We start from the raw sequence: 14,361 nt of genomic DNA on the forward strand, positions 1-14,361 counted from the left end.
ATTATTTTCAGGCTTATGTTCAATTAAATAATCTAAAAAAAATTGACAGAGTTTCCTGTGTTAATACAACATATCCAATTTAGAATATGAACTAAATTCATAGTAATTAAACATACAAAAATAATATAACACATATTATCATGGCTAAATTTAAAACGGACAACACTTCCCATGTATTTGTAACCTAGCCATCTGTCAATACAGATTTAAATAATTCAATCAATTCAAACAACAAACAAATTTTCTTCCTTATATCTCCCTCAACACACAATTATATAAATATATATATATATATCACAGAACCTACTTCACTAAGGCATGTAAGTTATCAACATTTTGTTATCACTGCAACACACAATTATAATTCTATAACGTACTTCACTATGGATGAATATTTAAGATATTCAAACTCCTTCAACGTTCACGTGTATAATATTAAAAAGATTAAAAGATTATATCTCTTCCAATCAATAGCAAACTTTTCTAAAGTTCCTTGCTAATTCCACTACCTAAAAATAAAATTAATGATTGAAATATTATAACATGGAATATATTGTACTAAAAAGTAATACAAGTATTTTTAATTAATTTTGTATGCATAGAAATGAGTGTTTTATATGTATTTAGTCAAAATTTTCATAAATAAATTTTTGTTAGGCATTTTTGTTGTAGCAACGTCAATATGATGCTACTACATCAATTTTGAGCAAACTCTCTGACTTACTTTTGCTACAGCAAAGTTCGTGTAATGCTACAACAAAATTTTAGTGAACAATGACAGCTCTCTAACTTACTTTTGTTGCAGCAAAGTTCGTGTATTGCTACAACAAAGTTTTAGTGGACAAGGAGAGCTCTCTAACTTACTTTTGCTACAACAAAGTTTTTTCACTACTAACTTACTTTTGCTGCAGCTCTCTGACTTACTTTTATCACTACTAACTTTATGTGTTAGTACTTTTACAATGAATGATCCATACCTCTCAAAATCATTATAATTATATTATATGTCATCATTTTTTTTTAATATTTTTCCATACTCAAAAGTTTCAATGAACTAATTTTTTTTCTTTCTAATACTCTATATCAAAACAAAATCAATAAATCAAAATTTTCATACTAGAACAAGACAAAGAAAATACAAAGCATCAAGGCATAAATACACAAAATGCATTTTATCGAACACTTTGTGTGCAACTCAAAATCCAAATTAAAACACATAGTTATTTACCAAAATACATCCATAAATGACAAAATCAAAGGTAATGTTCATATAAATGAATGTTATTTTGCATGAAAAAAGTATACTAACCTTGAATTTACAAGAACAAATTCGAACCCTAAAGTTTGAGATTTTAGGGTTTTAAACTTTGAAATCTTTAAATCTAACAAAGAAATCAAACAATATGTCAAAACTACAATTAAAAACATATAAAACATAGCTTTCCATACCAAAATTGCAAATAAATGGGTTGATATAACCTTGGGCAAAGATATCCGAACAACCCGCACCAAGCTTGAGGAGGCCTTCTCGAGTCCCACGGCTAAAGGATCGTTGACCTTCGTGCAGCGTCGCCCGGTTGCTGGAAGGTCGCTGGTGTCGTGGTGGCTGGAGGATCTTCGGGTGTCGCATGGTTGGGGCTTCACGGTTGGAGCAAATTGCACGAGAGAGAGGGAGAAAGAAGAGGAAAAAAAAGATGAAAACTGAATTTTTAAGTCTGATTTTTTTTAAAGGCAATGTCGACACAATTGGAGCAATGCCAACAACCTATAATTGTTGGCATTGCTCCAGTAATGTGTCGACATTGCCTTTAAAAAAATTTAATATTTTAAACATACATATTAAAAAAATTATAACTAAAAATTTATTGAAATTTTAAAATTATTTTACAATCTTTAACCAATCATAAAACAACTCGTTTTTAACAAATACTAATTTTATAAGTATGTTAATTTAACTATATTATTCTTTATATCATAACTAGTTTAAATTGTAATATAAAAATTATTATAAATACAAAAGTTAATAATATGAAAAATTTATAAACAAAAGAAATCTAGTTTTAAAAGTTTTTAATAAATACCGAAAACTAGGTTCAAACATGTTATTTTCCACTCGCATAAAAAAAATTAGTCATGCGTGCAACAACATGCTTGAACTTAGTTTTCGGTACTATAAACTATTCAAAATTTTCTGAAAATTTTCATGATGCTCTAAATAGCTACAATATACACGGTCATAAAAAAAAATTGCACCGAAAATTATTCACGGATCAAGAACACTGAGAGCCCCACCAGTAAAATTTAAAGTGAATCCCTTATAGGAAAATTCTCCTATATTTATATATACAAGGCAATTGATAAGCTATAATAATAATAATAATAATATTATTTATATGTATATCAAAATCTAATAAATTAGAGTGATATTATTTCCTAATATATAAAATTGATTGAATGAACCATATAGCTAGTGAACCTTTTTTGACTTAAGAAACACTAGTTTAGATTCAGATATCTAATTTTAACCAAAAATTAACCTTACTCGATCGATCGAGTTTCCACATGATTCAATCTCAGCCATTAGAGAAGACTTTTCTTGAAAAGAAATATAACAAATATATGATATGAGCGCACGCGTGTGAGTGAGGAGTCTCTTTCTTCCTTTTCCATGATTTTTCTACGTAATTACTATATAATTAATTATTTATTTATTTACATCTCTTTTTGGTAAGCGTGTTAGGTTTTTAACTTTATTTTAATTGTTAATTATTCTTCAATAATCACTAAGTAATCATATCTTCTAATCCATATATAGTCTTAATTTTCCCTTGCACGTGAGAATAGTTTCAATTTTAGCATGTAATGTAGTACTACGTACTCATTATATAATTAATTAAAGCTCAAATCAAATCAAATCAAATCAAAATCAAATATATATGATACATTAATATATGGCTAATTAGCTTAGCTGCACCCTAAAAAAAATCATAAACCACTATATGAAGTTTGACATTAACAATTCAAATTCTATGCACTTTTGTCAAAAAGATGGTCATCTAAATATATATATACATATTTTTATATATATAGCTAGCTAGATTAGCTATAGCTGTTTATATGCTAATTTCACGATCCATCTTATTCTACTAAAAAGCTTTTACCTAATTTCAAAAGTAATTAAAACAGTGAAAGAGACATTCAAAATCAAGGCATTATATAAATATGTATATATTTATTTTTTATTTGGGTTTTTGTTTTTTTTATTTGTTTGTGGCAAGTGTGTGAATGAATTCTCATCCCCGAATTTTCTCCAGCTACATTTTGTCAAGATCATTCTTTTATAATTTATTATATTTATTTACACATTGTAATCAATTATAGTTAAAACACACCTTTTTCCCAGATAGGAAATAATGATAAAAATTTTTGACCTTGACTTTGTCATATTGTTTTGACAAAAGTGTTACTAGCTACTTCTCTCTGGCCATTATTCAAGGACTATACCTAACCTCAATAAATTATTTGGAAAATATAGCTGATTGAAAGACACTATATAAATTAATATTATATGCTGCAAAGAAGAAGAAAAAAAAATTACTAATTTTAAAATCTCGAAAAAAATAGTATTGAATTGCATAGCATTATATAATAATAATAATAAGAAGAAGAAGAATAAGAATAAATGAATAAAAATAATATGGGAATAAAAAAAGAATTCAGAATTAAATTCTAGCTAGTTCAAAGATCAAGATCGAGTAGTGTAATAATTGAGTACTTTGCATAAAAACTCAAAACCATAAAACAAATATATATATATCTTGAATAGACCAGAGCATTAAATATTACAATTGATTGAAGAAAATTCTAATATATATTAACTATATATATATACTTAATTAATCAGTGTCATTTTTTTTTATATGTTTTTATGTTGTTTTTGTCATTTTCAAATTATTTTTTTGTTTTGTACACGAAAACCATAAAGAATTAGGGAATAAGGAATGAGAGATGGCAGAAGTTGACAAAATATTAGCATATTTTGAGGTCATTATATAAAAATATATATATTTATTTATATATAATTCTTGTGGTCTTGGGATTGAACAATGATTAATTGAAAAGCTATAAAGAGCCGTTCCCACTTTCTTGACTTTTTCAATTTTAGATTTATTAGGTAGAAAACTTTTGAATAATTTGTTGATTTGTTCATGCATGTTTCCATATTGCTTTTAATTAGGTTATATTCTTTATGATCCGTTCATATTATATACCTCCAAATTATGAAAAAGACCCACAAAAATCTTTAAATATATATATACATATACATGGGACCTATTCAATTATTTTTCTTTATTATTATTATTTTTTTAATACACTAGCTAGTACTCCAAAAAAAAAAAAAAATTCATATATTGGATAATTCTTTATATATATTCCAAGTGACGTTGGGTTGCGTAATCAAGTTCGTATCAATGTCATCACTGTTTATCCATACAATTGACATCGTTCAAAATTTTATTTAAATTAAATCCATGAAAAACGTTTCAAAAATATATGAATTAATATTGACAATTAGGTTGGTCGAAACACATGAAACGAGTCATACTAGTATTCGATCGGATATACAATGAATTTAATTGATAATTCATTTAAAATAAAATAAGAATATATATATATATATGAGATAATCACTAACAATAAATAATATGTCTGGCCATGTTAGTTGTCCATATATATGCATACATAATTGTAAAATCATGAAAATGAATTCCAAAATAGTGTAAAACAACATAAATAAAAAAGTACTCAATAGTTTTGTCGAAGTAATTAATAAATATAAATATAAAAATACTTACCATACATATAAAAGTTATTTGAAAAAAGCAGTTGTGAAACTGAGAGAAAAAAGGATTACTAATTTACAATATACAATATACAATGTATGTAGGCTTTTATGTGAGATGTATGAATATCTTAATTAATTATTACAACATGCGAAATAAATATAAATTTAATTAAGTTCACATATATATAGTATAGTATAGATCTAGATGAGACAGAGTAAATATTTCTTTAGAATAATGAAAGCATTATATCCTTGTTCAATTCCCTTAATTAATATAAAAAGGTTTTTACTTTTCACATGAATTGCTCAGCCATTTACGTGAGATTTCTTGAACTACTTTTGACTTTTGTTTGGTTACATATATATGTGTGATTCTGCCTATATCTACATCTCTCTCTCTCTCTCTCCATATATTAAATATATATATATATATATATATAATATACTCCCATATATGGTTTGGGTTACCTTACCTTATACTTCAAGAACGAGTAGACATGTATAATAAGTTGGCACCGGCCAAGCTTAGAGAGACAATCAATTAATTAAGCTTGTAATTATAAGTTTGTAGGGATTTTGAGTCAATAAAAGCCAGCTATTTTTGGAGGTTTTAATGATATTTTTACATAATTATTATTATGTATAACAGCGTAAGTATAGGGGTGAAGCCCTAATTGACATAAGACTTGTGTGTAACGTTCTATTCTATATATATATATATATATATCTATAGAATGTGCCGTGTAGTTATGAATTTAATTTTTAATAGCAATTAGTTAATTAAGGATAATGGGGCCACTTGATATTATTATCCTTGAAGAATGGAATTGGGTATAGTTGAATAATGCAAAAGTTAAGCCTTTGTTTTGTTTTGATATGGGTATTTTCCAAGCTTTCTGTTCATGGAAATGGACGTAACACCTCCTATTTCCCATGCAATAGGAATTGGCTGATTTTGACACAAGTACTCTACCTAGCTCGCTAGCTAACATCAACATGTTCACATTTTTGGTTATTATTAGCTCTAATAAATATTATTAGACTTCCTTGTTATACAAAAACAAGTCAATCTATAATATAAATATACATATTCCTTGTTTGACAAAGATATTAATAAAAATTGGATAATAGTCATTTGGTTTTGATGGTTGACAATGATATTGCAGCCTATTATAACTTGCGAAATATCTTCATTTCATATATTTACATCTTTTCTTTTTCTATATATGTCGATTCAGTCTTTTGTGATTGGTTGGTTGGTTGTATGAAAATTGATAAAATTAATGCTTGGAATATAATTGAAGTGGACTTGTGGGAAATTGGTGAACTAAAAACCATAATAGTGTACCTAATAAACTGACAACTTGGATATGGGCTTTCAGCCACTTGGCCCGACCCTCTAAGGACTTTGCTTCAACTATTTTTCAAATGTTGAATTTACAACAAGTATGACTTTTCTTCTTTTTTTATTTTTACAAAAATATGAGAATTTTGTCTTTATCATTTTTTTTCTACGGAATTACCCCATTTTAATTAAAATTATGGGATGGATTTTTTGAAAACTGCCTACTTTTGTCCTTCATTAACTATAAATAGCCACATATTTTATTTTTATAATTAATAACCACACTTAGAGACAAAGTGACTAAAATGTCATTAGTTTACATTTAGGCCTGTGATTTTTATTTTTGGCTTGTAGTTTACATTTCAAAATCTAGTGATTTACATTTCAAAGGGTTGTAGTTTACATTTCAAAGCCTAGAAAATGTAAAATAAGTATTATGATTAGAAAAGTGTGTATTAATTAACAATTTTAAAATTTTGGGTAAAAATAGAAGAGGCTAAGTAAAACCGGATACTACATGTAATTTCTTCTATTTTTTTCCATATATTTTTGCATATATAAAAGAATACCCTAGTTTATGAAAAATGTAATATCAATTCGTTTATATTATTTTAAGGGTATTAATGCCAATTTAAATAGTTTTATTATATCCTAGTAAAAAAGTGGTTTTATTTATTTATCTCTTCCTTTTGTTGTGTTCTTTCGTCAATGGAGAGAATTTGACTTGGATTATTCGTTAATGGAGAGATCGCGATTTCTTCTTCAATGGTTTTTTTGTTTGCTATAGTAACTGGTTACTATCACATTTTATTATGTATTTTTAATTTCTGGGTTTTCTAGTTTAGTAACTAATTGTTGCTTTATTAATACCAATATTATTAACTAGTTATGATGCACTTTAAAATTTGTAACCAGTTACTATGATGTCTTTTTTAAAATTTTAGTATCTCACTACCATGCACTCTGAGATAATTGGTTACTCGAACATTTTTTCAAAATATTTGTAACCTGTTACCGTGCACTATAAATAGATACGAAAGTGGTAAATGGTCATTCTGACATTCTTATGAAATATTTTTTGGATATAAAATGAAAAAAGAACCCCAAAATCGTCAGTCCTTCAATATTCACTTTCCCTAAATCACTATTTATGGAGGTCCATTTCCAAGAGAAATGACACAAATCTATTCTCTATCAAGGGCAATTTAGAGTAACAAAAAAAAAATGCATTGTTGGTTATATATTTATATTGAGCATTAAGGTCACCAAATGACACACATAATGGCCACTTGATTGATAACTATTTTATACGCTAAATTAGAAGAGGAAATCATATTTTATAGAGATTTCTAATAGAATTTGCAAAAATATGGCTTTTTTTTTTCAAGAAAAGTTAATCTATGGCTTTTTTTTTTAAGAATTTTCACTTTTATGGATTTTTCACTATGACTTTTAAGAATTTTCAGTTATTCTATGACTTTTTTTTTTATTTTTAATCAAGTTTTATTAATTTGGAAGTGCATGTTTGTAATTGGATTATTTTTCTTAGCTTATTTGATTTTGTTATATTAAATTTTTCTTTGGTTGTTTTGCAAATTTTTTATTATTTTTTTTAATATGAATTGAGTTTATTATTATTTTTACTTATTATAAACATTTTTTTCCATTTTTTTAGATTGTACATTTTTTTTCAAAGTTTGGGTAAGGTAACCAATTACTTGATTGATTTTTCACAGTTATGTAAAAAAACTCATAGAGTTAGGTTAAATAACATGTATTAGGAAGGGTAATCCGTTACTTGTTTGATTTTTCACAGTTATGTAAAAAAAAGTCCTAGAGTTAGGTTAAATAACATGTATCAGGAGGGGTAACCAGTTACTATAAGAAGGGTGACATGTCACTCATATTAGAAATGAAATGAAACATCAAATTTGAAGGAAAAAGAGGAAGAAAATTTCATTAAAAAAGGAAGAAGAAGTAAGTATGATTTTAGTAGCATGGTAACCAGTTACCATAAAGAACCCAGAAATATACACACACATTAGAACGTGAAGGTAACCAGATACCCCTAGAAATATACATACAAAGAACGTGAAGGTAAACAATTACCACAATCCTTAAGAAAGAAAAAAAAAACAGATTTGACCACGAACCACCCTCCTCCCTCGCCTCCAACCACCACCAAAACCCCTTATCCCCTGCACGTAGAACCCCGTCGCAACCCCGATCATCCTTGTCGTTTTGTGCAGCTTTGAGCACCATAGATCGCACTCAGCCCAGGCACCACCCTTCTCCCTCGCCTTAGTCTAGCCTTGTCGTTTTGGATTTGGGGGCTTGCGAATGGAATCGCGCAGAGATGCACGGATTGGGGCTGGGTTTCGCAGAGATGCGCGCCTAAGGTGAATCGTAGGTGGTAAGGGTGGGTGGCCGGAGATGAAAGTGGGGATGGTGAGACAGGCGAGTGGAAGACAAGGGAGGTGGTAGTTAGGGCAAAAGGAAAGAGAAGAATGGTGGGAGAGAGAGAACCGTGCGGTTGGGTTTGGAGAGAGAAATGATTTGTGTTGCTGGAGTTTGAGAAAGAGAATAGTGGAATGTTAATTTACAATAGTACTCTTATTTGGTTGATGTGCTTTAGTTTTAAATTTAGCATGCATATTTTTAGTTAGCTAGTAATTGTGCCCATACTTTATTTTTTTTCTAAGAAAAACATAATTTCTATATTTTTGTATAGCGATGGCATAAAAGCTATATCAACTAAAAATCATAAGAAAAGCCCAAATACATATTGTTCAGTCAATATTACTATTGAGAGGGCATAACGGTCGTGACCTTTATTTGTGCTTGGGCTGGGAATAGTATTTAGAAAATTAGTACGAATGCGTAGCACACCATTTTGTACTAGTCCAAATTGCGAAACTAATAATTTTTCTTTTTCATATGATTAGTTGATAAACATCACGTATATGGACAAGACAAGACTAAACCAAGTCAGATGATCTTGGAGAAGCAAATTACAAAATGCACAGCACTAATTTGGACTACTAGTTTACTTCCACCGAGATCAAATGACTGACTTGGACAATTGGTGCACACACATACATAGTACTTTGATACAATTGTTTCGGATGTAGTGAGTTTGGCATTTTTATTTTTCTTTTTCATGGTTGGAATTTATTTTATTGGGAAAAAAGATGCAACTAAAGGAGAGATCATCAAGTACAAAACTCTCTTCGGGGATAAAGTTAGAACATCAATGTTAAGAAGGAATTTTATTCCAATATATTGAGAACAGAATTGGGAAAAGAACAAGACAGAAACATAACTGAGTTTTGATTTGATACATTTGTCTTTTTGAAAACCAATTCCCATTAATAGCAATGAAAATCATCAAACCATTCACATCTCACCAAATAAGAAGTACCCTGCAAAAAACCAATCCAGCATTGCAGGCATGAGTGGAAAATAGCAATAAAAAACCCACTATTTAAAAGAATATGAAAAAACATTCAACAAGAACATTATTGTTTCACAAAAATAAATCTAGTGTCCCGAAAAACTCGTTTTAGACGAATTAGAGAGGGTGGACATATGAACTACTCCATCTGAACCATTACCATCGAATAATTCAACAGGGTGGACATACAACTCTTTTAACAAATGCATGCATGAGTGAACCAAAATATTAAGTTATGACTTTTAAGGTAAGATAGAGACACACACAACAGTAGTTAAGCCCTATTTTGTGAGAATAAAAGATACAGCATTTAATAGAAGATATGCAATCTGTAATCTAAATCCGAAAAACAGATGGAATAAAGAAGATATAGCCATCACTGTGCAAAGCTTGCTTTTACATAATAAAGTCAGTAAAACTGGAAAAGTAACTTCTATAGTGTAAAAACAATAGATCGCACTAATCTTCAACAAACTTGCATATAATACAAACACAAAGAAGATGAAGATCATATAGCATCATCCTATCCATCCAAGCAAATCTAGGGTATTCAACTTTCATTAGCTAAAGTTCACGCAGAATCCCAAGAAGATGATTCACCAAATAAAAGAACTGAAGAAAGATCAGCATTTGGATACAAAAGAAGTATTCATGGACCACACCTATTGAATGGAACTTACAACTTTAAAACCAAAGTCCTCAAATAAAGTCCAAAGTCTCTCATTCATCTAAGTTATGCCATAAATCAAAATTTATATCAAGAGTTTTTATGTGCCTGCCAGTAATAAAAACAATACTTAATTCTGAGAGAAACCAACTAGATTTTGGTTCAAGTAAAATCACAGTTACCTACAGGCTCCTACCACAAGATCTCTTAAATTCCCATATTTTCCCCCATCACATGACAGTTATATGCAATGCAGCACAAAAGTTCTCAATTGATTACAAATTTACAATGTTTGTATATAGTTTATCTACCCAAACATCATTCCTATTACATTTCTACAACATTTGATTTACTAATTACATTTAAAAGCAAAACTTCTAGAGAAACATGTGGTCTATTTCTTAGCAAAATTGTGCTCAATTTCATAGATTGCAATTCCACCAAGATCTCTTCTCTAGTTGGGGAAATTAAGTATGATAAATTTAACTTCACAACAAATCCACAACATCTGCAATTAGAGAAAAAATCAGAAGAAAGATTAAAATGCTAAACCTTGTCCCTTCAGCCTAATTTAATATGGTCCACAAAATGCATTGTGAGGGGGGCTATTTATTTATTTTTTGTGGGGGTGGTTGGGTGTATTTAAGTTCCCCCGCAGCATGCTGATCATATATCATAACATGAGTTTATAGTCAAAGGATATATCGTTATTACTTCCCTTCTTTTGAAATTTCATTAGAGTGAAAAGGCACCGACAACACCAGAGAATACAACTTCTCTTATCACTCCTTCAACCCGTATTGCATGTGTTTCTTAAGTAAGCAACACCTTTTAATAGGTGTACTCATTAATTCAGTTTATCCAAAACCTTTGCCAAAAGTTTGCATCTTAATGACTAAACATCTACCTTATTACCTAACAAAGCCTAATTCCTTTGCATAAGGGTTCTATATCACATAGCATAATTTAAAAATAGAACTTAAAACAATATAGCTATTAACTTCAATGATATTCAATTAACAAAAGTGAATATGGCTGGAATCTGCCTTTTATTGTGCTGATTCTCAATGAACAATACCCTATACATGAATTTACAGAACTTACATTGCACATGAATCAGAAATCTTGTTTCATTCTTCATAAAAAGTTTAAGAGAACATCCAAGATAGCATCTTTATGGAACCTCAAGTTCAGGAAGTAAAGACATAGAAATAGCTTTATTTCAAAGAAATTTAACAGCTAACAAAACAACATCCCAGAAACCCTCACTAAATAAAGACACGCCTCCCAAAATTGTTTGCTAATAGATTCTCTGATCATGAATCTATAGTTTTAATATACTTATGGTCCATCTAATCTATCCCCCATCACATGTGTAGAATACCAATGGAAACAAGCTAAAAGTTTAAAACTGGAAAAAACAGTTCCCATAGTCTACTTAACTACGATTATCAAGGAATTTACAACAAATGGATATCAAATAAAGATGAAAATTGTAAACCAGACAAAAATTAGTTAGAAGTTCACCTGTAAACCAGGCAAAAATTAGTTAAGAGTTCACCAGTAAAGAGAATTATTGCTAAAAGCAAACAATTATACAAACAAAGTCAAACATCCATGTATCTTAAGGTATCGATTTTAACTTGAGAACGAGGGCAAATTAAAATAAATAAAATCAATCTCTATTAGCGAAAAACCACTGATCAAAGTTACACAAAAGTATTTGATTAAACTTATCGCTGAGTATAGTTCAGTGAGTCTCGTGACACTTCATGCCAGAGAAAAAAATTATATCATGTGTACTAATTTAGGACGCGTAATTAAGAATCCAATCCAATGAAATTCAAAGAAAATTCAGATTTAAAAAATGCAGCCTATTTCCTGAATCCCATAACAAATTATGGCTCGACATTGACAATGACAATAGCTGTTAAACCATATGCTGTCACCATATATGTAAGATAAGTGAAAAGCACTACACTTGCAAAAGAAAACTAGATGTCTAATGTAGCTCATAAACTTAAAATGTTCAGGAAAACCCCTTTTACCAAATATAAATCCCAAACGAACATAACTCCGACATCCATCGAATTAATCCCTAATTTAATTAAAACCCAAAGGAAAGATAACCAATATACCGAAAAAAAACTACTGAAGAGAATCAGAATCGAATCCTAGGTCATAGAAAGATACCCAAATCGTAAAACTCATAGATTACGAGTGCAATCAATCACAGACAATGTATTGAAAATGGAATAGCAATAGATTGAAATTGATTATCAAAGAAGATAAAAAGTAGAGGAACGAACCATAATTTTTTGGGCTAAGCATTAGCAGTGTTGGGAATGAGAGGAATGCCCTGCTTCTGTCCCTGCTTCAATTTGGCCTCTTTTTCTCGGATCTTCTGCATCTGAAGCATTCTCTCCATGACGAGCTCGTATTCGCACTTCTCATATGAGTGTCTCTCGTTCTCGCACTTCCATGGGAGGAAGAACTCGGCTTGACGGCACTTGTTGAGAGGGATCAGCAAGTGGGCACACTGGTCTCTGTACGCTAGAGGAACCCTCGCCTCAACCATCTCAGCCTGAGTCGCTATCATCTTCTTCGAAGAACCCTCCACCTCCATGGCCTCGCACGCTCTCTCTCTCTCTAGCTTTCGTTCTTGTCTCTGAACTAGACTTTCGTCTTCGTCTTCGTCTTCTTCTTCCCTGGCCACTGTATTTGTCAAGCTCGGTCCCAAAATCTCACGAGAATATAACGAGTTGGGCTTGTTAGGAACAGGCCGTCAATGGACCCAATCGTGGTGGCCCATATTGGCGTAATGGGCTCTTAATAAAATGACTCAATTCTAGGCGTCTTTTTTAAAAATGGCACTTTTAAAAAAATGCATAACATAGCAAAACAATCGGTAATAAATATGTTAGACTATGAAAATACTATAGGGGCTTATTAGTAATTTGTAAGTGGTGTAAAAGCCTATAAATATGTAGTGGTGTAGCTATTTGGAGGATGGAAATGAGATAGTAGAACTTCGGTTCAATTTGGAGTTTGGCACTGACTCGAAGAGTGCATCCCGATACAATTGATATTGTATCAATTAGTGCTTTCATTGAGAGAATTTCATTGAGAGCCCCGCAAAATGACTGACGAAGAGCTTTATGAATTCGCGAGAGCCATACTGAAATCCATAGAATTGCGCATGGATCAATTCTTCGATGCTCAACCGAAGGCAATAAAAGTGCATCTCAAAGAGGAATTAGATGCTAGAGTTGAGAGATATTGCTCATCAACAGAGACATCGATGGCTCCCTCAAGTCCGGCACTGCCTACTTCGCCGAAGGTTGAATCGGTCAGCAACACGAAGCAATTGGAGATGCCTCTTGATCTCGTCTGTAGCAACATTTCTAATGGATCCGATCCAGGTAGATCGCAATCGATTCCAGTACGATCTGTGGCGATGACGGCAGTTTGCAGATCACCGACATCGGAGAAGACACCTCTGGCTTCGTTAGAGGTTTTAGATCCAACGATTTCGTTGCCTCCAGATCGTGGTGTCGATCTATGTAGATCGCAACTGATTCCAATCCGATCTACGTTGATGACAGCTTGCAGAGCACTGAAGGCGAAGAAGACGATTGTGGCTTCATTGGACATTGTAGATCCTAGATCTGCAGCCATGAATGAAGCTCGAGGAACACCAACGCCGAGGAAGATGATCTTAGCTCCAATGACCGATGTTAGCTCCGACATTGTCTTCGTTGTTCGTGATTCGAACCAGATCTGGCACGGATCTGGTCGAGTTCATCGTTCAGAGTTTCCAAGCAAAAATGTCAAACTCATTCGAAAATTATTAGAGGGAAGGAAAGTGGAGCTTGCCGGGGTAACAGAGTTTGACGACGATGGACGAAACAGAGTGATTATGGACGGTCGGAGAGAAGCTTGGTCACGCCGAATCGCGGTAGCAAGTCGGAGGAGCAGCGACGACTCATCCTTGATATGGTATCTCATGAGTTTGCTGTAGAAGAAGAAATATATATATATATACATAT

The 14,361-nt window shown here is 31.2% G+C and overlaps 1 protein-coding gene across 2 annotated transcripts; it reads right to left on the reverse strand.

Annotated features, from left to right (window-relative positions):
* Window positions 1-9,398: 9,398 nt before the first annotated feature.
* LOC133824278 (NADH dehydrogenase [ubiquinone] 1 beta subcomplex subunit 7) lies at window positions 9,399-13,040 on the reverse strand. 2 transcript variants are annotated; one of them, XM_062257149.1, is made up of 2 exons: window positions 12,622-13,040; window positions 9,399-9,613 (listed from the first exon to the last, which is right to left on the reverse strand). In XM_062257149.1, exon 1 carries the CDS (start codon window positions 12,936-12,938, stop codon window positions 12,636-12,638), a length of 303 nt encoding a protein of 100 aa, XP_062113133.1. In that variant the 5' UTR covers window positions 12,939-13,040; the 3' UTR covers window positions 9,399-9,613; window positions 12,622-12,635. The 2 variants fall into 2 exon arrangements, with proteins under 2 accessions (XP_062113133.1, XP_062113134.1); XM_062257150.1 differs by having other exon boundaries at window positions 9,554-10,820.
* Between the last annotated feature and the right edge of the window lie 1,321 nt (window positions 13,041-14,361).

Source organism: Humulus lupulus, chromosome 3 (assembly GCF_963169125.1).
Source record: "Humulus lupulus chromosome 3, drHumLupu1.1, whole genome shotgun sequence".
In the NCBI taxonomy this organism is placed as follows: domain Eukaryota; kingdom Viridiplantae; phylum Streptophyta; class Magnoliopsida; order Rosales; family Cannabaceae; genus Humulus; species Humulus lupulus.

Bases quoted from the DNA above. Each gene is read 5' to 3' on its own strand.
- LOC133824278 (XM_062257149.1), bottom strand. From the start codon at position 12,938: ATGGAGGTGGAGGGTTCTTCGAAGAAGATGATAGCGACTCAGGCTGAG.